Source organism: Tenrec ecaudatus, chromosome 10, assembly GCF_050624435.1.
Source record: "Tenrec ecaudatus isolate mTenEca1 chromosome 10, mTenEca1.hap1, whole genome shotgun sequence".
Taxonomy (NCBI): Eukaryota; Metazoa; Chordata; class Mammalia; order Afrosoricida; family Tenrecidae; genus Tenrec; species Tenrec ecaudatus.
In genome coordinates, this window is record NC_134539.1 from 118,310,710 (window position 1) to 118,334,604 (window position 23,895).

The 23,895-nt window shown below is 42.3% G+C and overlaps 1 protein-coding gene and 1 pseudogene across 1 annotated transcript in view; one reads left to right on the forward strand and one right to left on the reverse strand.

Annotated features, from left to right (window-relative positions):
- Positions 1 to 23,838, reverse strand: part of CCT6B (chaperonin containing TCP1 subunit 6B) — a 39,496-nt gene extending 15,658 nt beyond the window's left edge. Inside the window, exons 1-7 of the mRNA XM_075561394.1 lie at positions 23,665 to 23,838; positions 21,294 to 21,357; positions 20,664 to 20,798; positions 13,449 to 13,622; positions 11,447 to 11,550; positions 2,823 to 2,933; positions 2,521 to 2,680 (exon numbers count right to left, since the gene is read on the reverse strand). Of these exons, the coding sequence (XP_075417509.1) occupies positions 2,521 to 2,680; positions 2,823 to 2,933; positions 11,447 to 11,550; positions 13,449 to 13,622; positions 20,664 to 20,798; positions 21,294 to 21,357; positions 23,665 to 23,801 (885 nt within the window). The 5' untranslated portion in view covers positions 23,802 to 23,838. The remainder of the gene's footprint in view (positions 1 to 2,520; positions 2,681 to 2,822; positions 2,934 to 11,446; positions 11,551 to 13,448; positions 13,623 to 20,663; positions 20,799 to 21,293; positions 21,358 to 23,664) is intronic.
- LOC142460637 (small Cajal body-specific RNA 11) lies at positions 12,598 to 12,724 on the forward strand (annotated as a pseudogene).
- Positions 23,839 to 23,895: the final 57 nt, after the last annotated feature.

Below are 23,895 nucleotides of genomic sequence, written 5' to 3' on the forward strand. Positions count from 1 at the left end.
GTACTATATTTTGGAAAAGATATATAATGAAAACAGTGACATTGCTTTACATTTTTATAAATCTCTTTAATATCTTTACTAATAGCAGACAAGTTAATTCTCAAACCTGCAACTTCATCCAATTTGCTGTGACATATTATTCTTGCTAAATAAAATCTGGTCTCAGACAATTTTATATTGGGAAATGGCATGTTTTAATAGACTTTTCAGGTAAATATGGAGATTCTTCTTTGCTACTATACCAAAACTCGACAATTTGTAGTATCTTAATGGTCAATTTCAATGTGGAATATGAAACCATATCAATATTTTTTCAAACTCTTACATTAAAATCCATTTATGCATCCCTGTACAATTTCAACAAATCATCTATCTGTTTAGTCATTTGGAAAACAGCAACTCAGAGTTAGGCAGAGTTTACACAAATGCTAATATAGTTCATAGTTATACAATCCCCCCCAAAAAATCACATTTGTTAATCACTGAGGATATCAGAAAAAGCTTTCAAGGAATGGGAGGCTTTTCATTTGAAACTTTTCATTTGAAACTCAAAAGTCATCACTGGAAACATTATCTGGTGTCTTCTTTGAAGTGGCATTTTAAGATAGAAGGAACCAAATACCTAAGTCTAAACAAACATAGTTTCAGTTGTTCTTTCAAGTTAAAAGAGTTCTATGAAAAAGTAGCTAGGTTAGTCTGCCACTGAAACTGGGCGAAAGCTCCCTTTTCCTTCCACACATCCTGTTTTGCTACGCAGAAGCACGCATCGTGTACCCTCCTGGGGGGGGGGGGGAAGAACAACAGAAACCACGGGGGAAGGGAGATATGGAAACAATCCTTTAAACCTATCAAAGGGTCATGGAGGGAGGGGGAGGAGGAGCTGATCCCAAGGGCTCAATAGAAAGTAATTGTCTAGAAAAGAATGAGGGCAACGTGTGCACAAATGTGACCGATACAACTGATGTATGGATTGTAATGAGCTGTAAGAGTCCCCAATAAAATGATCTTTTCATTAAAAAGTGCTTGGTGTATATTTCACCTTATAGAGATGCATATTTTAAAGTCAGATTTTAATAAAATGACTACTCTTGCTGCTGTGGCAAGACACTTTTAGCGACGCTGGCTGTCCTTGCTCTAACTGCAAACACCTGGTGGTGCGGCAGTAAAGAACGAAGTAACTGCGTTACTCTTTGGTACCAGTGGTTTGACTGGTTCCAAGGCGCTATCAGTGCAATGTCAGCAGTGAGAGGGCACTGATACGAACATTATGAAGATAATTTTGACCTCGCAGACTCCCTAAAGAGGTGTTCTGATTTAAATGGTTAAAACCTTGTCAGGGAACCAATCACAAGGATGGATGTATTCCCCACCACCACCAGGGGGACAAACAACAAAAACGTGGGTGAAGGGAGACAGCGGACAGTGTAAAATATGAAAATAAAAATCATTTATAAATTATCAAGGGTTCACGAGGTGGGAGGATGGGGGAAGGAGGAGAAAAAGAGGATCTGATACCAAGAGCTCAAGTAGGTAGAAAATGTTTTTAAAATGATGATGGCAACATATGGACAAATGTGCTTGATCCAATTGATGTACAGATTGTTATAAGGGCTGTAAGAACCCCCAATAAAAATGACATCATTTTTTTAGTACAGAGAAAGTATAAGCCATTTGTACATAATGTTGTTGTTCAGGGTCACACTGGCTGTATTTCTGATGTTTGGGGTTGGAAGGGGATGTGAGGGCGGGCAGTGTATCCACTCTTCTGCCATCGGCTGAGGACGTCCTCGGAAACTGACTAGCTCAGTACCCACTGCCAGGCCTGGACTCTGGCCTGCTGGGAACTCCAGCAAGCAGTTACATTCTTATCTGGTTGGCAGGGTAGCAGGGTTGGGGGACAGCACAGCTGCAGGTAGTCATTCAGGTCTTACAAGATAGTATACATTTCTTGCTCATTGGGCTGGCTGAGTCTGGAGACATCTCGGAAGGGTGCGGGTCTTGTTTGGAGGCCCCGAGAGGGAAGACGAGATGAAGTCTAAAATTTGTCATTTGCTCCCCCTTGGGATGCATTTTGGGCTAGATCTGATTTTTAATGTTTTCTGTGGTGTAAATTTTTTCATATTGGGTTTTATCTCTGCTGTGTTTTGTCATGGTTGGTAGCCGTGTTGACTCTGTGGTGTATTTTTCTGGTTTGGGTATAAGAAACCCAGGATGGGTGAGTCTATAAAGACAGGAAGTAGAATAAGGCTTCCTGGGGGGATGGCATGGGAGGTGGGGGTCGGCATAGGAATAAGAAGGAGCTGATCTCGAGGAGGACAAGAAGGAAGCAAATGTGTTGAAACGGTGGCAGCCACGGGACAACACTGCTTGATGTGACTGAACCGTGGAATGCGGTGATGTCGGGATGAGGGCCTAATAAAATGGCTTGAAGGCCAAAACACAGTGTTAGGGACAGCCAAGGGCCCACGTTTGAAAAGTGCTAACCATTCACACGAATTATTAAAGTGAAAACTCTCTTACCTTTTGATTAATGACAATAAATCCTCTGTTGGAATTGGCACAGACTTTGTGTTTGAGGGTTATTATTTTTTGTACTCTATCTTCAATAAACTTTCTTTCAGCTTTGACTAATTTCTCTTTATCTTCTGCAGTCTTATAAAAGAAACCAGAGCTCACCTCTCTAAAGGATTAATAAAAACAAGCTAATAAAGGCAGAAGGGGAGGTGGAGGGACTCTATGCTAAACATTTGGGAGAGAGGAAATCAAAAACACTTTTAGGGGCAAAATTTAAACGTTTTATGAAGAAAAACTAGCATACATACGTTTTTTCATATTCAAGTGACACATTGCAAGTGAGGATAAATGCATCTTCTACTTGTTTCTTCATAGCTGGGTGGCGGGCACCATGATCTAAAACCAATCCTCTGATCAGCCTATTAAAAAACACGCAGTGCTTTACTTTGAATGTACAGGCTAAAATTTGGTATAAAATTAGACAACTACACTAATAAGGCTGTAACAAAACTGCCAAGGCTCACATTGTTTCCTTGTACCAACTTTAACCTAACACACAATTAGTCAAATTAGAAAAGCGACTCTAACACAGTTTGACTGTGGAGTCACAGTGAAATGTCAGCCCAGAATCGTTCTCTGCGTTATGCGGCTCAAACACATGACAAAGCTGGCCAAAGAATGAAAGGTAGGCACACAGTGGGTGTCTTAGGAACATCTGTTCAAAATAATTACAGGCAGCAGCTAAAAATTGTTAGCCTAAATGGCCAACAATGGAACACTGTTCAGTAAACAATGACCTGGCTACTTGCTGGTCCTGAAAACTGTGCAGTAACACGGAGAAATATTTACGGTGGGAGCTGATAAGCACAGAATGGCAGACTGCATGTAAGGCATGATTACAAGAATTCTTTTTCAAAAATAAGCACCTTAGTATTAAAAGGGAAAGGAAGCTACAGGGAGTAAGAATAGAGGTGACATTAAAAATTTTCTCCTGCTTTCTAAATGGTCTTCTTAGAGTACATACTTTTACAAATTCGTAAAAAACACACTAAAACTCATTGCCCTATATTCTATTCCAACTTTTCCAACATATGGTGGTCCTGTGGGTCCACAGAACCAACTGCTACATAGGATTTTCTTGGTTATCATCTTTATGGAAGTAATCACAGAACCTGAGTGGATTCAAACTCACAACCCTAGGTTGTTAGCAGCTTAACAAAACCAACTGAGCTAACCAGACTCCTAAAAATGTCATTTCTACTTTGTTGCTGCCAGTGCCGTTGAATCCATTCTGCACAACAGAATGAAACCCTGCGCAGTCCTGCGCCGTCCTCACAATCGTCTTCATGCCGGGGGATATTGCAGCGTCCATTCTGTCAATCCCTCTCAGTGAGGGTCTTCCTCTTTCTCACTGACCATAGTGTCCTTCTCCAGGGCCTGGTCCACAAGTGGAAGTCAGGCAGTTCACACCACTAGAGCAGAACCGATACCTAATTTTTGGTTGAGCTCAGCAAGCTAGTTGTGAAAACAGCACCTGTAATCGTGTTCTAAGGCTGGCAGCTGAACCGCTACCCAATGCGGAAATCACAAATACACATGCCTTACTCTTTTCTAACATTCATCTGCACAACAGCATATTCTGGGTGCCTGTGGTAATGTTCATTCCATCCACGGACAAAAATTATAGAGCTTTGCTGGTGCTCTTTAGTTACTCATTTCATAAACTCATTATATTTTTGATGAAATACTACATTTCTATTCCCTCTGTTACTTCAGCAAACAAACACGTGTGTAAAGGGGATAAGTGTCAAACAACCGGAGGGTGACACACTGTCATTCATTTCAGCTTTGTGTTATGCCCCAGCTTACCACGAGATATGATGAGTGAATTACGCAATTCCTGGAAGTGTTCAAAGAGCTAGTGTCAGAACAATGGTAAGTGTTCAAAGATGGACATATGTTCAGAGAACAGTCCCTGTTTCTGACCCATCAAACACAATGCCTGGTGTCCACTTGGCCTACCTCTAAAGGAATGGGATCCTACTCTTTTTGTTTGTTTCTATAAATATTGCATTGGGGGCTCTTACAGCTTACAATCCGTACATTATAAGTTACACTAAGCACAATTGGATACATGTTGCTATCAAAGGATCCCACTCTTACAGTGAAAGATTAAGGATAAATCACACAGCCAATGATGCTTGGATAAAAGCAAAGACTATTGCAGGTGAAGATGCTACTTAAACAATATAGAAATATCTTGAACAGTTTTGTTTTCTGTGAGGAATATTTTAATAGTCTTTCATCATTATTTTAAAACGTACAACAATTTAGTTTTGTGTACCTCTTTTATTGTTCTTATCTACATATAAACTGTAAGAAATAATAAACTACCTCTCAGTATATCTTTGTTTTATATTTAAAACAATCATTAAGGCAGTGAACCAGTTGTTAAATTGTTTGAATCCTACACCTGGTCTGGGCCCTTCTTGATAACAGACACAAAGTACATACATGAGACAAATGGACTTTTCCCAAAAGAGATTAGTTCGTTCTTCTGGTAGTCCATGGTCTGTTTAAACAATTCCTCTTACGTAGTATTGGGACTTGGGTAAAAGTTTACAGAGCAGATTGGTCTTCCATTCCACAAAAAATCATATCATAGTGAATGAGGCGGGGGAGTGCGGAGTGGAGCCCCAAGATCCACTTGTAGGCCACTGGACATCCCCTTACAGAAGGGTCTTGGGGAGGAGACGAGCCAGTCAGGGTGCGATGTAGCAACGATGAAACATGCAACTTTCCTCTAGTTCCTAAATGCTTCCTTCTCCCCCACTATCATGATCCCAATTCTACCTTGCAAGTCTGGCTAGACCAGAGGATGTACACTGGTACAGATAAGAACTGGAAACACAGGCAATCCAGGGTGAATGATCCCTGCAGGACCAGTGGTGTGAGTGGTGATACTGGGAGAGTGGGACGAGGGTGAGTTGGAAAGGGCAAACCAATTACAAGGATCCACATGTGACCTCCTCCCACGGGGATGGGCAACAGAAAAGTGAGTGAATGGAGACATCGGACAGGGAAAGATATGACAAAATAATTTATAAATTATAAAGGGTTCATGAGGGAGGGAGAAAAATTGAGGAGCTGATGCCAGGGGCTTAGGTGGAGAGCAAATGTTTTGAGAATGATGAGGGCAATGAATGTACAAATATGCTTTACACAATTGATTTATGGATTGTGATAAGAGTTGTGTGAGCCCCTAATAAAACGATTAAATTTTTTTTAATAAACCATTAAAAAAATTAAGGGATTCTTCTGAAATAGAGATCCCAGAACTAGCTACATTCAAAAATGACAGAGTAGCTTATTTGGATTAATTGTATCTGGTTGCATAGTGGTTAACTGCTAAACTACTAGCCACAAATCTTTGGTTCAAGCCCCCTCACTGTGCTGCAGGAGAAAGATGTAGCAGTGTGCTGATGTAAGAATGGGCAGCCATGGAAACACCACAGGGAAGGTCTACTCTGTGGGCTGCTATGAATCAGAATCTGCTTGATGCCAATGTGATTGCTGAGGGAGGGAGTACTATGAAACACACATGCTGGATTAAAAAAAAAATCTTAATAAAGAGCCACAAGATACTGCTAAAAATTACTAGGCCCAAAATTAAAAGAACACAAAACCCCAAGATTAAGAAAAGAACTACAAACACTTTAGTCTGAAGTCATTTGGCAATCCAGGCAGACCTGAATTTTGGTTTCGACCACCTCTAAATGAGAGGGGAACAGAATTAAAAACCCAGGGCTCATTCGCTGTAGAGTCTAAGATACTTTCCCAAAGGACTGCGTGCTGCAAACACAAAGAACACCTGTGTATAATGGAAATGTATAATTCCAATTAGGAAAGTATAAAAACATAATGCTGATATATGCTGTAGAAATTCAGTCACTCTGGGGGGGGATAAAGGTTGAAAGGGAAACGAAAGGCATTTAAGGTGTTAGTAATATTCCATTTATTGTACGAAAGCTGCTCTCAGGAATGTTTCATGAACATACATTGAGCCGTACCTTTATAATAGATGCAGTTATCTGTGTTTATCGCATCTTACTTTTTACAACTTTATTTTTAATCAAGAGATTGATTTTTTAAAAGATTAGACATTATGAGATCATTGGTGGATAGCAAAATAGAGCAATATAAATTATTCTTAACATAGCACAAAAGGCAATAGTTGGAAAATCCAAATGACAGCTTAAGAGATATGGAAGACAACATGAAAAACATCAAACACACATTTAATTGGGGAAGAAGATGAGAGAGGCCAGAAATAATGTTTGAAGGAATAATATAAGTAAATGGGAATTTTCTAGAACCAGAAGAAAAACATTAATCCACTGATTCAAGATGCCTAAGAAATCCCAAATGAGATAAAATACAAAAAAAATTCATACCTGGACATAAGACACAGTAAAAGTATACTTCCAAATACAAAGAGTAAACCTTAAAACCATTAGGGCAAAACAATTTATATTGACTGCCATTGAGTCAATTCCAACTCAGACTGGCCGCATAGGAGACCACAGTGGATCTGCCCCTGTGAGTTTCCAAGACTGTAATTCTTTACAAGAGTCAAATGCCTCATCTTTCAAGAAGCAGCTGGTGGTTTCAAGTTGCTGACCGTGTGGCTACCAGTTCAACACATAGCCCACTAAGCCTGTATGCACGCACACGTACACACCCACACACAACTTCTATAGGACGAACAATTAATTTCTGCCCAGCAATAACAGAAGGCAGAGATGACATCTTCAATAAGTAGATAGAAAAGAACTGGTAACCTACTATTCTATACCCAGTGAAACTATCACCACAAAGGCAAATTGAGAGAAAAGATGGTCACTTCAAAAAAGTTCAATGCACCAAGACAATATTTTAAATCCTTTAAAACTGTATATAACTAATAGTTTAGTCTCAAAATGTATAACTCAAAGCTGTCATAAATAAATCCACAATCACACTAAAATACATTGACATATCTCTCAGGAATTCACAGAAAAGCATTCAAAACATCAATAAAGATATAGAGAGTTTGGGGGAAAAGATTAATAAACCTGATCCCTTGATCCAACTTGACATATACATAAAAGATATTTTACCACATTGGAGGAATGTATGGATTGTGATAAGAGATGTAAGAGCCTCCAATAAAAGTGTTCTTTAAGATATTTTACAACTGTAGTATTAACATTTTTTTCAAGCGCATAAAACATTTACAAAAACTGAACAGACATTAAGTCTTAACGAAGTCTCAATCTCATGGAACATAGTCTTTGACTATAATGTAATTAAACTAGAAAATAATAATAACCCAAAATTCCCCATGCACAGTGAAATTAAGAAACACACTTTCAATAGAAAATATGAGCACAATAAAAAAAATAAAGGGAAAAAAGAGAAAGAAAGAAATAGCAAGAGAAAAACAAGAAATGGACTGGGGAATTTAGATTAATAAATGTTTAAGAGACCGATCAACCAAATGCAATGTGATGACTGTGCTTAATCCTGATTCAAGCGAAACTAACAACAAATTATGAGATGATTGTTGGAATGGGAACCTGTGAGGGGAGGGGCTTCAAAAAGGTCAGAAAAAGTAGTGGCATTAAATGATAATGAATTTCTTTCACAAACGTATTGAAGGCCTCTCATAGTATACATGTGATGCTATTAAATAAGTGCCGTATATGCTCATGCATAAGTTGATTTTTTTCAGCACTTTTTTTGGGCAGTTTTTGTGGTAAAATTGGGTGCCTTGGCAGATATTCAGGGCAGCTGATACTCGAGTATACAGAGTACTCATTTTTAGATGTGTTCCTATCATGTGGCGACATTAGGTTAAAAAATATATTTCAGTGGAGTTGAGATGGTATTCAGGTAGAATCACCTGCCCAACACTCCTGCTGTTAGACCAGAAAATTAAGAGGCATGGGAAGCAAGTCCGAGGAGAAAGCAATGGGGCCAACAGTACCGGAGAGACCTGGTGGGAGGAGGAGGCAGGGCAAAGGAGTGGTGAGCAAACAACACAATAGAAAGGGGAACAACTAGGGAATTAAAAGCAACAACAGGGGGACATGGAGATCCCGGGGTGTTGGAGCAACAGCAATCTAGCTGAGAGGAATTACTAAGAGGTACGAGAAGGGCGAGCATGACGGTGGGCAGGAGAAGGGTGAAAGGAAACAGAGAAAATATCTAGGAAGCAAAGCTATAGATAGAGGTGTAAACATAGGTGTACACTTATGTAAATATATCAATTCATAAAAACAGAGGTATTGACCTATGTACATATATATGGCAATACATTGAGATAGTGGACGGACTTGGGGCTTCTGCTCAAGCCTTCCCTCAATGCAAGAACACTTTGTTCTAACAACTTTGTTCTAACAATCCGGCATTCTGTGATGCTCACCCTCCTGACATGATCGCTGAAGACATAATAGGTGCATAAGCAAATGTGGTGAAGAAAGCTGATGGTGCCTGGCTATCAAAAGATATAGTGTCTGGGGTCTGAAAGGCTTTAAGTTAAATAAGTGGCCATCTAACAGAGAAGCAACAAGCACACATAGAAGACATACACCAGCCTGTGTGATCATGAGGTGTTGGATCAGGTAACAGGCACCAGAAGCTCCAAAACAAACAAACATATTGTTGAAAACAAGGGGGATCGGAGCAGAGACCCAAAATGCATCTGTAGCCAATGGGATATCCCCTCACAGAAGGGTCACAAGGAAGGGAAAAGTCAACCAGGGTGCAGTATAGCACCAATGAAACACACAATATTCCTCTAGTTCCTTGAGGCTTCCTCACCCCCCACTATCATGACCCCAGTCCTGCCTTGCACTTCAGGCTAGACCGGAACATGTACACTTCTACAGATAAGAGCTCATGACACACTGAATCCAGGTCAGATAAACCCCTCAGAACAGAAATTGGGAGTAGCGACACTAGGAGAGTAGGGGAAGGTGGGGAGAGGAGAGGATGAGGGCACCAATTACAATGGTTGACACATCACCACCACCCACCACTCAGGGGGATGAACAACAGAAACTGTAGGGGAAGGGAGACAGTGGTCAGTGTAAGATCAGAAAATAATAATAATTTATAATTTATCAAGGGGTCACAAGGGTGGGAGGGAAGAGGGAAGAGCTGTTACCAAGGGCTCAAATATAAAGTAAATGTTTAGAAAATGATGATGGCAACATATTACAAACATGCTTGATACAAATTGATAGATGAATTGTTATAAGAGTTGTAAGAACTCCCAATAAAATGATCTTTAAAAAATTTTTTTTTCTTCAGTGATCCTATCAGGAAGGTGGACACCCACTGACATGTGCATAAGCTAATATGGTGAAGAAAGATGATGGTGCCCAGATATAGTGTCTGGGGTCTTAAAGGCTTGAAGGTAAACAAGTGGTCACCTAGCTCAGAAGCAACAATGCACACAGGGAAGAAGCACACCAGCCAGTGTGACCATGAGCTGTCAAAGGAATCAGGTATCAAGCATCAAAAATAAAAAATCATATTATTGTAAATGTGGGTGAGTGCACAGTGGAGACTCAAAGCCCATCGACAGGCAACTGGACACCCCTTAATGAAGGGTTGTGAGGAGGAAATGAGCCAGTCAGGGTGCAGGGTAGCAACGATGAAACATAACTTTCCTCTAGTGTTTGAATGCTTCCTCCCCACACTAGCATTATCCCAATTCTACCTTGCAAATCTGGCTGGACCAGAGGATGTACATTGGTACAGATAGCAGCTGGAAACAGGGAATCCAGGACAGGTGACTCCTTCGAGACCAGTGGTGAGTGGTGATGCCTGGAGGGTGGAGGGAAGGTGGGGTAGAAATGGGGAACTGACTACAAAAATCTATCTATAGCCTCCTCCCTGGGGGATGGACAGCAGAGAAGACATCAGACAGTGTAACATATGACACAATAATAATAATTTATGAATTATGAAGGGTTCATGAGGAAGTGGGGAGGAGGGGGAAATGAGCAGCCTATATTAAGGGCTCAAGTAGAAGGCAAATGTCTTGAGAATGACAACAACCACAAATGTACATATATGCTTGACACAATGGATGTATGTTGGGATTATGATAAGAATTGCACGAGCCCCCAATAAAATAATTTTTAAAGTATTTTATATACACAGAGACTTCACCTGAAGCATTTGCAGGTGAAATGTGGCTAAATTTGCTTCAAAATAACCTTTCTTTGGTAGTGGGGTTTGGGGAAACGAAGAGACAGAGATACAGATGAAAGAATATTTAGCCATATATTAAAAACTGATGAACACAGATGGCAGGTTCATGAGGACTCACTATTTGACTTGCCCTATTGTTATTTGAAGGGTCTTCAAAAAGTTCATAGAAAATGGAATTAAAAGTTCATGGAATTTTCCCAGGAACTTTCTGAAGCCCCCTTGCATACATGTGAAATTCCCCATAACAAAATGAGTTGTCCAAAATCAAGTTGCCATATACTCTGGCTCCGCTGGGAACACACCTTCCATTTAGTCACATGGCTAGCCCTCATGACATGGGACCCCTTCCCATGGGATCCCTTCCCATCACGCATGTCCACACTCCACTGCTCTGGCCTCTTCGTTGCATTCATTATCACGTATGTATGCGTCTACTGGCTCTCTCTCCCCAGTAGGAATGTAAGTTCATTTGGTAAGTTAATTTTGTTTTGTTGACTCTTCATTCCCAGTACCAAGAACAGTGCCCAAGCTTCATGATAAGCACCTAATTAATGCACGAATGAAATGGATGCCGGTCGGTGTTGAATTCAATGATTCATGAAAGAATATCTAAAGATAACCAACTATTCCAAAAAGCTACATAGTGCCAACATTTTTTATAATTTACTTTGTATCCATTTCTGATTTATGCTTCATCTCCACAATTTCTACCATGAAAAGATCAATAGGGTAACCTGGTCTTCTCACTGCCAAAACAGAGTCCACCACAGCCTGAAAGACAAGTAAATGAGAACAGTCAATTATTTGCTCAGCTAGACTCCTTGCCCGGGTAATTGATAGTTCAATTAAGCAGGGACAGAGACTCAGACTCCAAAAGAGTGTCTACCATGCTAGAAAACATAGAGCAAGGCCTAAAGGGGCCACTACTAATAACTAATGCCAAAGGGTACTTTAGAGTCCATCGGGACCGCAAGTATCATCAACCCTAACACCTTCACTTTACAGATGGGGAAGCTGAGATACAACCTGAAGGGCTGAAAGTACGGTTGAAGCGCTAGTTGTAAAGCCGGAACCAGTATTTAAATGGGTAGCCCATTGCTCTTCCCACTGGTGATCCCACTGAAGAACGCACTAGTGGGAAATGAGGAGGTCTAGTCTCAGGGAAGAGCCCACATTCCCCGGCTAAATCAATATGAAGAGTTTTTTCAAGGCTCGTGTTTTATCATGAAAAGTTTCCATGTCATAGGCAGGGAAAGATCCTAGGATGTTTGAACGAGTTAAAGGCAACAGAGGTTAATACTGTTACACACTTCATTCTACAAGCAGATGCTTTAAAAGAGCTTAAGTTTCCTTGGCATGCCATAAAATGTGTTCATGTGAAAACAATACTTACCCCTAAAAATCCTAATGTACAATTGATCCTCCAGAAATACATGTCTTATTTATTCTGCCCATAAGCAGTGAGTCTCAGAAGCCCAGAGGGGTTGCTATGAGTCAGCACTGACTCGATGGTAGTGAAATTATTATTGATTGTGTCACATGTCCTCAGGGATATATAATTCGATAAGTACAGCACAGGGATATATAATTCGATAAGTATTGCTTTGCTCAGAAAACATTTAAAATAAATGGCTATAGAAATTAAGGGCTAAGGTATAATTGCCCTTAAAAATCATAATAAAGCAAAAAACACAAGTATCTTAGAAATGTTTACGCAAGGTAAACATTTGATTTGGGGGCCTCGTCTGGAATAATGGAGAAAAGGCCCTGTGGAGATTGAGAGACTCCATGTGCCCAGAGCTCTAAAGAGTGGTCCCCTCGTCCTGGCCTGTGTGTCCCTGCCCCCATGCTCAGCTGTGGCAGGGGACTAGTACGGCATCTCCCTCTCAGTTTAGGAGGACTGTCCTAAGCACAGGGCTGGCTCTTAAAGGCACACGGGCACTTCACACACACACACACAGTGGTCCCGTTCAGGAAGACCGGGCCACTTGCTGAATAGGAACTCCGCCAGCATCAAATGCAGCACGTTATCAGAATCTGTGTTCTGACTCCATTCAGCCAGAATTGTCGGATCTGAATCTGAGTGCCCACGTGGGCTTTCCTATTGGTCAGAACTAACCAGAAACAGCTCAAGTCTTCTAGTCAGTTCAGCATTGATGTTTCAAAGTCAACTAGGAAGAGAGCGTTCTGATCTGTACGACAATCTTCTGTGAACTTGGTGGTTATGGACTGACCAATCCTGAAAACAGCTATGGTTCCCGTTTCCAAATAGGCAATGCTGGAAACCACTATTATCAAAACAATAGCCACTTGATACGAGCCTTCTCAAAATATGCAGCCAGCCTGTCCTTTCAGTACATGCAGAAGTCGACATTTAAGCAGGAAGGAATATGCATTTTCTATCAGAGGTACTCTGCCTCATTACAGTGGAAACTTTAACCCATAGCACCCTGCCCAAAACAACTTCCCCCCAGTACCCGCTCACTTTTCTACCTTTAGACAAGTGGAACCAATACTGTTCTGATGAAATTCGTCTACAATAAGTCTGCTAATGCTGGTTTCCATGTCCTATGTTCAAAAGAAGTGCCGGCGGCGCTCCGCTCTCTTACAGGGAAAGGGAAATAGCACCAGGCTACACACGCTCGGGAAATACACCTTTAATTGCATACCTCCGTTAACACACCAGCCAGCTCAGCGTGAACTTTCGTTTGCAAAGATGTTTGAGCCACTGCCAAGAGGGTGTTTCTTTTCATCTCCTTCTTTACTTTAATGTCCTCCAAAACTTCAAGGGCTTTTGTCTTCGCAGCTTCAAATCCTTCAGTTATTATTCTAGGGTGCAGGCCCTGTGAGAGCAACCTAAGGCTATAAACTCTCCAGTAAGGCATGCAAAATGAAACGATCTTTTCTTATTACTATGTCCAAAATCATAGTACTACCTCTATCACCGCCACTAAACACAAGTGTTTAAGTATATGCATGCAGTATAAAAGATCTTTTTTCAGTGCATATTTGAAACAATGCCACACTTACAGAAAAGGTACAACTCTAATTTTTAACAAAAACTGTACATCTATTTTTGTGGAACAGAAGTAAAATCCCAAAAGAGGCCAACCTTATTTGTGGGACAGAGACTGGTAGGACTTCCCAACTTTCGGCTTTCAGATACCCTGCAGGTCTGCAACTGAACTCACTCGGGGGTTCGAATAATCAAGCACTCAAGGTCAAAGAAGCAGCATCTGCCCAAGGACAGGGGTTAGGAAATAAGGAGTGGAAACAGGAACCACCAGGAGAAGTGATAGTGCACTGAGGAAACTGAAACGATGAGCTGGAACAAAATGTGCAGAAGTGGTTGGATGTAAAACTGGTGGTCTGCTCAGTAAGCCTCCACCTAAATAACAATAAGAAGGATTCTTACTTGTATTTTTGTATTATTTAATTGTATTTTTTTCTGAAAAGCATGACTATATTGTTCTTCAGTACTCACCCTTCTAACTGGGTACCAAAAAAACTCCTTGGAAGCAGAAGAAAACCAGCAGCATTGGCTTGCAGAAAAGGCAGACAGACATACACCATTTTGATCAATTGATCAAAGTTAACATTATACAGGATCAGTGTGTCTGCACCGCCTCGATGATGGTGAGTTTGGTTTTCCAGAATGGGACAAATTAACAGCATATGGCTGCTGGTATGATGCACTGCGGACATACCACCAACCACCGATGCACGGCACCATAAGCTCAATCTCGTCAGGAGCACACAGATCCATGTTGAAGGACGCTGGCCTAAACTTCACTAGTGGCAGTGTCTTCACATGCACAGAAGACTCAAGAACTAGTAAAAGATGTGACAACTAAATACAATGTATGAGCCTGGAGTCTCTTTTGCAATAAAAAGCATCATTGGAACAAGTGGGAAAATCAGAATCTAACCTGCAAATTAGATAATAGTACTGTATCCATGTATCAGTATCAATATTGATTTAAGGCTTTAAATTATTATACTTTGATTATGTAAGACAACTCCTTGATTTTAAGAAATACACACTGAAATATTTAGGTGATCATGTCTGTAATTTATTCTCACACTCTTCAGGGAAAAAAACAAACATGTGCCTAGCTCACGTTCATGTATGGGAGCTATTCATATGATGTACATATGATATTTCAAATGTTATCATTTATACACATTTAGATAAGTGAGAAATACTTGGAAAATCTGGGTGGAAAATATAGGAATTCTTTGTAATACTCTTGCAACTTTACCATAGGTCTGAAATAAGACATAAAAATTGTAATACAGAGTATTGTTTGTCTGGCAAAGTAGTACTCAAGTTTTTCTTTTGTTGTTTTACACAAGCTTTTTGAAAGCTGGTCTAAGTAATTGTTTCCCTCCTTTACATTAGCCCTACAATTTTTATAAGATGGCATTTATTAAACATTGTGCCAGGCACTGTTCTGTTTTATATAATCTCAACAACAACATGAGAGACTGTTTTTATTATTTCAGATGAGAAACAGCGGTTTAACGGGATTTTAGAACTCACCTTCGATTAGCAAACAAGTAAGAGATGCAGTCAGGATTTCAACCCACAATACCTGACTCCAAACCCGTGTTTGCTTTTGTTTTTTAAGTTCCTCCGTGTAGGACTTCATAATCTCTCATCTGAACTTGTATGAGCACCTCCAGCGCTGAATCCTTGAAACCATCCCTCAAACAGCAAATACTTAAAATGTCCATGAGACTGCATATCTCATCGGTATGTTAAGATTTGTTCCATAACACAGATGGCTACAGCATCGGCTTCCTGGTTGATATGCTGTATGCCGTCTGTGATCTAGCCCACTCCCCTACTTCCTGAGATCCAGATCGGTAGCCATTTGAAAGAAAAGTGACCCAACAGAAAGAGGAAATCATCGAGCAATATCATTGATAACACACACAAGTAAAATTTTGCTGAAGATACCGTAATTCAAAAACGATAGCAGCAGTACATCATTAGAGAGCTGCCGGGATGAGAGCTGTCACTGCTAATGTCAGAGGATACCAGAGAGATGCCTACACGTTGTTTTATTGACTGTGTAAAAGCAGTTGCCTGCATAGGTCACGACAAATCACTGCTAACACAACAAAGAATGGGAATTCCAAGTAACTGCTTTGTGCTCGTGCAGAATCTGTACATAGATCAACAGGCAGTCGTGTGGACAGTCAAGAGCAGGCTGCATGGTTTAAAATCAATAAAGGTGTGCATGTCAGGGTAGTAATATCTCCTCACCATATTCAATCAGTATGGTGAGGAAATCATTTGAGAAGCTGCACTGTAAGGAGAATGACACAACATTAGGGATGGAGAAAAACTCATTAACAACCGTATTTGCTGAAAGTGAAGAGGATTCGAAGCACTTACTGGTCAAAACCAAAGACGATGGCCTTCAGAATGGACTATGCCTCAACATGAAGAAAACAAAATCCTCACAACTGGACCAGTAAGTGATTTCATTTTAAGATGGATCCATAATCAATGCCCATGGAAGCCGTTACCAAGAAATCATACAAGGTATTACATGGGAGAATCTGCTGCAAAAGAGCTCTTTAAAGTATTCAGAAGCAAAGATATCACTTAGAGGACTGGGGTGCGCCTGTCCAAGCCACGGTATTGTCGCGCTTCCTACGTATATGCTGGACAATGAAGACGGAAGACCGAAGAAGAATCTATGCACGTGAATTATGGTATTGCAAAGAATACGGAATACCCCGTGGACTGCTAAAAGAGCACACAAATCTGTCCTGGAAGAAATCCAGCCACATTACTTCTTAGAAAGGCTGGCGAGACTTTGTTGTCCCATACTTGGGACATGATGTCGGGAGGGCGCAGTTCCTGGAGAAGCTGGAGGGCGGGTGAAAAAGAGGAAGACCGTCGAGGAGCTGGATGGAGACGAGGACTCCCACAATGAACCGAGACGGAGGAACGAGGGTAAGGTTGGTCCCGGACCAGGCAGGGTCACTAGAAAACCAACGACGAGATGGCAACGAACACCAGCATCCGCTTCCTCAGCCTCGTCTCCACTACGGTCCAATCAGTTGAAACCCCAGCCACACCCACATCGAGACCCCCAGCAGCTCCATGGTAGAAAAACTGGGCTTTCTACTCCTGTACCCAGTTACAGGCTCAGAACACCCACAAGGGGTCACCATGAGTCAGCACTGACTCGATGGCCATTGAGTTTGCTTTGGTTCTACACATACCAGGTTACTTCTGTGTGCCTCTGTTGGTGCTGTGCCTTCTACCTGGAATGCCATTTTCCTTACTCCTCACTCGTTCATCTGGCTCACTCCTTTTCCTCCCGAAGACATGCCCCAAGCCGTACTTCCTCCAGCAAGCTCTTCTCAACAACTCCGGGCTCGTTAGGCGATCGAGCCTTGCTCCTCAGTGCTCCTGGTGACATCCAGCTCTATCAGGAACCTGCCACTCTTTCCTCATTCTGTGGGTGTTTGTCAGCATGACCCCTGCCCTCAAATGCCTTTATTCCTACCCAGCCTTAATGTCTCATAGGCTTCCCTCCATCCCGTGCTTCACAGGAAGCCCACACACTGCGCAAGATGTACCACAAGCTGACTAGCCTAACTCACTTTCCCTACAAAGTGTCACTGACCTGGGATGGCATAAATGAAAGGCTGGGGCAATCATGTGGAAGGGTTTATATGCCACTGTTGGGTCAGCGTCTTTTCCCTTTCCTTCTCCTGCTGGATGTTAAACGAACGGAAGCAGGTAATTCTGATTTTCCCTGGGAATCTTACTCTCATGACATAAATAAGCCTTAGGAAGAAATAGCATTGTGGGTGGAGAAGCTAAGAGACAGCAAAGACCTGGGTATCAAATAACTGATTAAATTTTTTAATCACCCAAGCCTAGGGCCTGCTTTATCACTCGATGTTCTGTAACAGATGATAATCATTTCCTGACGATTTGAGTTGCAAATCTCTACTACTTATAGCCAAAAGCATATTAGCTGATGTAAGAAGCAAGCACTGAATTAATGTATGATTCCCAATACTAAATGAAACACAAAGAAACAGTATCTTCAGTAATTTGTTTAGGTTGTGCTGAAATGATCCTTGAAAGAGGACAAATGCAAAAACGTACTTGGAAAAGCGAGCTAACTGATGCCAAGAAAAGAATACAGGTTAAAGAAAGCCCTGGGGACCCGACGGGAAGGTATTGTTGTGTCTCCACAGGGAAAGAGGGACCAGACTTCCACCCAGTGCTCCAAGATGCGAATGCAACGTGCCGGCGTGGAGTAGGGAACCAGTGGAGTGGTCTGAGGAGCCAGCCCCAATCCCAACTATGTGGACACCTGTCCCTCACCACAGAAGAATTCATTTCAAAGGTAGGCATTGAATCTGCAGCTCTGGGAGAGGGACATATCTGAACGGAGCACATGGGAGCAGATGAAGGGAGAGGAGGAGAGAGTGGAGCACATCCTGGCCCACCAGGCCTTGAGGATGATGTTCCTGATTAGAGCAGCCAGACAACAGAGAGGACCACACGGCCGGCCCCACGAGGAGACATTACGCCCCTCATTGACCCATAGCCCTACAGGGGACACCGGACACACAGTGTGGGAATTGCACTCGATCTCATCCTGCCACACTGAGGCAAAACACTAAGGGGGAACAACAGAACAGCAAGGGAACCAAGCGGCGATGTCCCCAGGGAAAGCTGAAGGTGGACTTTGGGGCCATGGCGTGGTTCCCCAACAGACTGGACTGGAAAACACTCCTAAAGGCCAACAAACAGTCCTTGAACTAACTACAAACTTTAGTTTCTTGTTGTGTTTTGTTTTTGTCATTGGCTTGTTGTTTTATTTTGTTGTTTGGTTTTGCTCTGTCTTGTTTTTGTGCATGTTATTATCTCTGCAGGTCTGTCTAAATAAGATAGGCTGGATGAACAACCTGGAAGAGAAAAAAACAACAGGACCGACAGCTCCGGGGGGACAAGGGAGAGGGGGAGGTGGGGGGAAAGGTAGTAGTGTTAACAAACCCAGGGACAAGGGAACAACAAGTAATCCAAATCAATGGTGAGGGGGGTGTAGGAAGCCTGGTAGGGCTTGATCAAGGGTAATGTAACCAAGGGGAATTACTGAAACCCAAATGAAGACTGAGCATGATAGTGGGACAAGAGGAAAGTCAAAGGAAAGAGCTAGGAGGCAAAGGGAATTCATAGAGGTCTAAATAAAGGCATGTACCTATGCAAATATATTTATATATGAGGATGGGGAAATAGATCTATGTGCATCTATTTATAGGTTTAATATTAAGGTAGCAGGACATTGGACCCCCACTCAAGTACTCCCTCGATGAAAGAATACTTTCTTCTATTAAATTGGCATTCTATGATGCTCACCTTCCCAACACAACCGCTGAAGACAAAGTGGGTGAATAAGCAAATGTGAAGAAGAAAGCTGATGGTGCCGGCTATCAAAAGATATAGCGTCTGGGGTCTTAAAGGCTTGAAGGTAAACAAGTGGCCATCGAGCTCAGAAGCAACAAAGCCCACATGGAAGAAGCACACCAGCCTGTGTGATCACAAAGTGTAGAAGGGATCAGGCATCAGGCATCTTCAGAACAAAAAAATTCTTATCATAGTAAATGAGGGGGGAGTGCAGAGTGGAGACCCAAAGCCCATTTGTAGGCCACTGGCTATCCTCTGGCAGAGGGGTCTCGGGGAGGAGACGAGCCAGTCAGCGTGCGATGTAGCAACGATGAAACATACAACGTTCCTCTAGTTCCTAAATGCTTCCTTCTCCCTCACTATCATGATTCCAATTCTACCTTAGAAGTCTGGCTAGACCAGAGGATGTATACTGGTACAGATAGGAACTAGAAACACAGGGAATGCAGGACAGATGACCCCCTCAGGACCAGTGGTGTGAGTGGCGATACTGGGAGGGTAGAGGGAGGGTGGGCTGGAAAGAGGGAACCGATTACAAAGATCTACATGTGACCTCCTCCCTGGGGGATGGACAACAGAAAAGTGGGTGAAGGGAGACATCGGACAGTACAAGATATGACAAAATAATAATTTATAAATTATCAAGGGTTCATGAGGGAGGGGGAAGGGAGAGGGAGGGGGAAAAATGAGGAGCTAATACCAGGGGCTTAGGTGGAGAGCAAATGTTTTGAGAATGATGAGGGCAATGAATGTACAAATGTACTTTACACAATTGATGTATGTATGGACTGTGATAAGAGTTGTATGAGCCCCTAATAAAATGATAACAAAGGAAACATAACTGATATGCTATTATATTGCTTATGGTGCAAATTGTAAAGTAATTTTAATGCATAAGAAATTGAAGGAATTAATTTTTTCACAAAAAGAAAGCCCCGAGGTAGAAACCTGCAGGGATTCCAGAGGCTTCTGAGTGGAGGCATCTGGCTACAGTAAATGGTTTATAAAAGAAAACCAAGTTAGAAAGGTAGGTAAATTTACCATGTGGAAAGCTTCAGTTTTCTCCAGTTACCTTTTCAAGATGTATGATTTGACTGCAACTTTATCGTAATATTTTCTTTCTTCGGTTAGCCACATCTATCTTTTTATCTATATCTACATCTATATATATCTATAGAATGAGTGAGATACATACACATATCTTTTTTCATATATCTACAATATTTCATTTTTAAAAGATATTACATTAAAAGGCATTATTATGGGAAAAGGTAGTTTTTCACTTACAATTATCTAAGAATATCTTGATTCAAATGAACTCACGTTCTAAAATGAAGCCTTTTATGAGAAGACGACTTTGTAAATTCTTTTACTGAAAACCTTTCCTTTCAAAATAAAGTTCGACACGAGTATGCATTTTGTAGGATTCTAGTACCTCAGAAATGTACAGGTCAGCTTGTTTCAGCAACTCTGCGATAATCAGAACATTTGAAGTAGTGCCGTCTCCTGTCATGTCATCCTGGGCTGTGGCTACTTTTGCAATCAACGATGCGGTTGGGTGTTGAATTTGCTGGGGAAGGAAGTAATGGGTGAGAAAAGAGAGAAGCTATGACAAAGTAGTCCATCACAGAACAAGATAACCTGGGGGTCAGGAGGAGAATTAAGATATGAAATAAGCATCATTCTCCAAGTTCTGTATTCTTACTTAATAAATGTCAAGCCCCAAACTTTTAACATTGAGAACTAATGAGGTTTGAACATTTTCTCAAGTCTTTGCTTCAGAATGCATTGACATTTTCAAAATAAGATTAAATCCTTCAATCTCAAAGAGGAAACCACTGACTAAAACTAAAAAGGATTTTTTTCCGTGATGACAAAGAGTACGATACAGTGTTTTTAGATGCTATTGATCCGGAAGCATCCGTATGCCATTATTTTGGACTGTACAAAGATTTCTAAAGTAAGCATTCTTATTGAGGTTTAATCTAACAAGGCTGTGTTCTTCCGTCAGGCTGATCAGACTGTGTTCTTAGCTCGGGTGTATGATGGCTTCTTGAAGGCTCACCATCTCACGAAGCAGCACATTGCCGTCTTTGGTGAGTTTGATGTCACCTGCTGCAGACACAAGCCTGGCAAGGGAACAGGGATGTTATGAACCTCACGTGGCAAGAATCAAGAAGCCCTTCACCCTCCCCCTCTCCCGTGTCTGCCCTCTGCTATCCTTCACGCAAGGAACAAAGCTTGAAAAACATCCACTGTACTCTGGAGGACACTATGGTAGTGGCCATCATTTGCAAGCCACAGAATTTCTCTCCAGGTGGACTGTTATGGCCACTTCCTTCCAAATGAAGTATCTCTAGGTTGAATAGCAGTTGATGAACTCACCCTCCTCCTTCAATTTCCTTCCGCACAATAGTGGCCTACAAAGTGAACACCAGGAGGGGGCGCTCTTAGAGCAACGGACCACATCCTATCCAAGGGGCAACACTTTGCCCAGAAATAAAGCTCCAAAGGTGGGAAGGGACAGGAAAGGACCACGGAGGCAGCAAACACGGCGAGGGCGTGGGAAGAGTGCTGTTGCATTATGGGGATTGTATCAGACGTCAATGTAGGATCTGATGAGCGGAAAACCCATTTGCTCTGTGGACTTTCATCCAATTCATAATTTGAAAAAATGATCATTTAAAATAAAGAGCAGTTGATGGACTATGAACAGGACTTGTTCAAAGAGAAGTGCTTGAATGTCTACAAGCCACAATTTCAACCACTTCATTCAGGTTTTATGTTTTTGGAATGTTTTCCTTCCATTCCTCAGCTTGGTTTCCCTCATGCCTCCTATTTACCAGATCACTAAGTTCTGTCAATTGTACACATGAAACATCTCTTGAATCAATCTCCCTCACTCCATTTCCAATGTCATTCTTCCTACCCTTTCACTCTTTTGACCTTCTCCTGGCATCTCAATGTGAGATCTTCCTACCACATTACACTTCTCTCTCTAGCAAGCAATGTGATTCAGTCAGGTGCCTACTCAAAATCCTCTTAATGGTGTTCAATTCTCCATCACCTTCAAAGAAATATCCAAAGTATTTATCAACGACATACCTTACGTTTCCCAACCTGGCTTCTGTGTTTATCTTTCCTGCCTCGTCTATCACTTTCCCACAGGGAAATCTTGCTTCCAACACCTCCTGCTTTGTTGTAGTGTCTATTGCATTTGCATCATCAGGTTTGCTTGCTCCTGCAGTGCTCTGCCTGGAGGCATCTTCCCCCTTTTTCCAACTGGTGGACTCTTATTATTACTCTTTTGTGACAGATCAAACATGTGCTTAATGAGGAGCCCTGGTGGCTTAGTGAGTTATGAGGTTACAAGTTGGGCTGATAAAGTTTAAGATGAGGCTGCCTATTCCAGCAAATATGGGCAGCTTTGGAAACACCAAGGAGCAGGTTCTATTCTGTCCCTCTGAGGCAGACTCAACTCGATGGCAGTGGGTTTTTGTTTCCCTTCTCCTAGCATTAAACAGTCCATTTCTTCAGCAGATAGACATTATTGCCACATGTCTCCTTCAGAACAGAAACTTTATCTTGGTCACCTGTGTCCCCAATGTTTGGTACAGTTAATTTACCCCCACCAAAACCCACTGCCATCATATGAATGCCAACTCAGAGTGACCCTACAGGACAGAGCAGAGCTGCCTCTTTGCGTTCCGGAGACGGTAAATCTTCACTCAGAAACTTCGCTTCATCTGTCTCCTACGGAGCCACTGATAAGCTCAAACTGCTGACCTTATGGTTAACGGCTCAACGCATAACCCACTGCGCCACCCAGAGCTCTTACGGTCATTTATTCTTGTCTCTCTCCTCTTACACACACTTCCCTTCACCATTCTTTTTCCCTGGGGTGGGGGTGGGGGTGGGGGGTGATGCGTTAAAGAAAATGATAGTGCTAAAGAAGTACACGCATATAAAACCCTTAAGCACAGAAGGACATGCCTAAGGAAGCCACAGCTCAAAGGTTACAGAACCTGAATTTGAACCCACGACTGCCTGACTCGAAAGCCACAGACACACACACACACACACACACACACACGCACACGATGTGAATTACAGAAGGACGTGTAGTGTCAAAGACCAGAGGAATCCAAAGGTTGACGTTACTGAGAGACTAAATCAATCGTCCTTCTAATCGTAATGGAACAAGACAACGAAAAGTTGGTGGAGTCGGCCGAGTTTCTAGATTCACTCAGGGCGGCATTTCCCCTCCTCCGTCCACAGGCTCCAGACGAGCCCGAGGAGGCACGAGGAGGAGGGGGCACGAGCGCCCAGCCGTGTCCGCCTCGCTCGGAGCTCCCCCGGAACGTCGGGCTCGGAGGACGGCAGGACCCGCAAGTCCCCCAACCGCCGCTCTAACTGCCCCTCAACCGCCGCCTCACATTTTCATGGTGCCCTTGGGCCCCAAGTTGCTTCGCAGCACATCCTGCAGCCCCCGGGCGGCGCATATGTTGACGGACAGCGCCGCGCGGGCACGCGCCACCTCAGCTTTGGAGTTGATGGCCTTGACCGCGGCCATGGGGCGGCTAATCCAGGCAGCCCGCCCGCCCGCAAGGCTCGACTCGCCGGCCCTCGCGCCACGCCCACTCTGGCGCGCCTCAGCCAATCAGCGC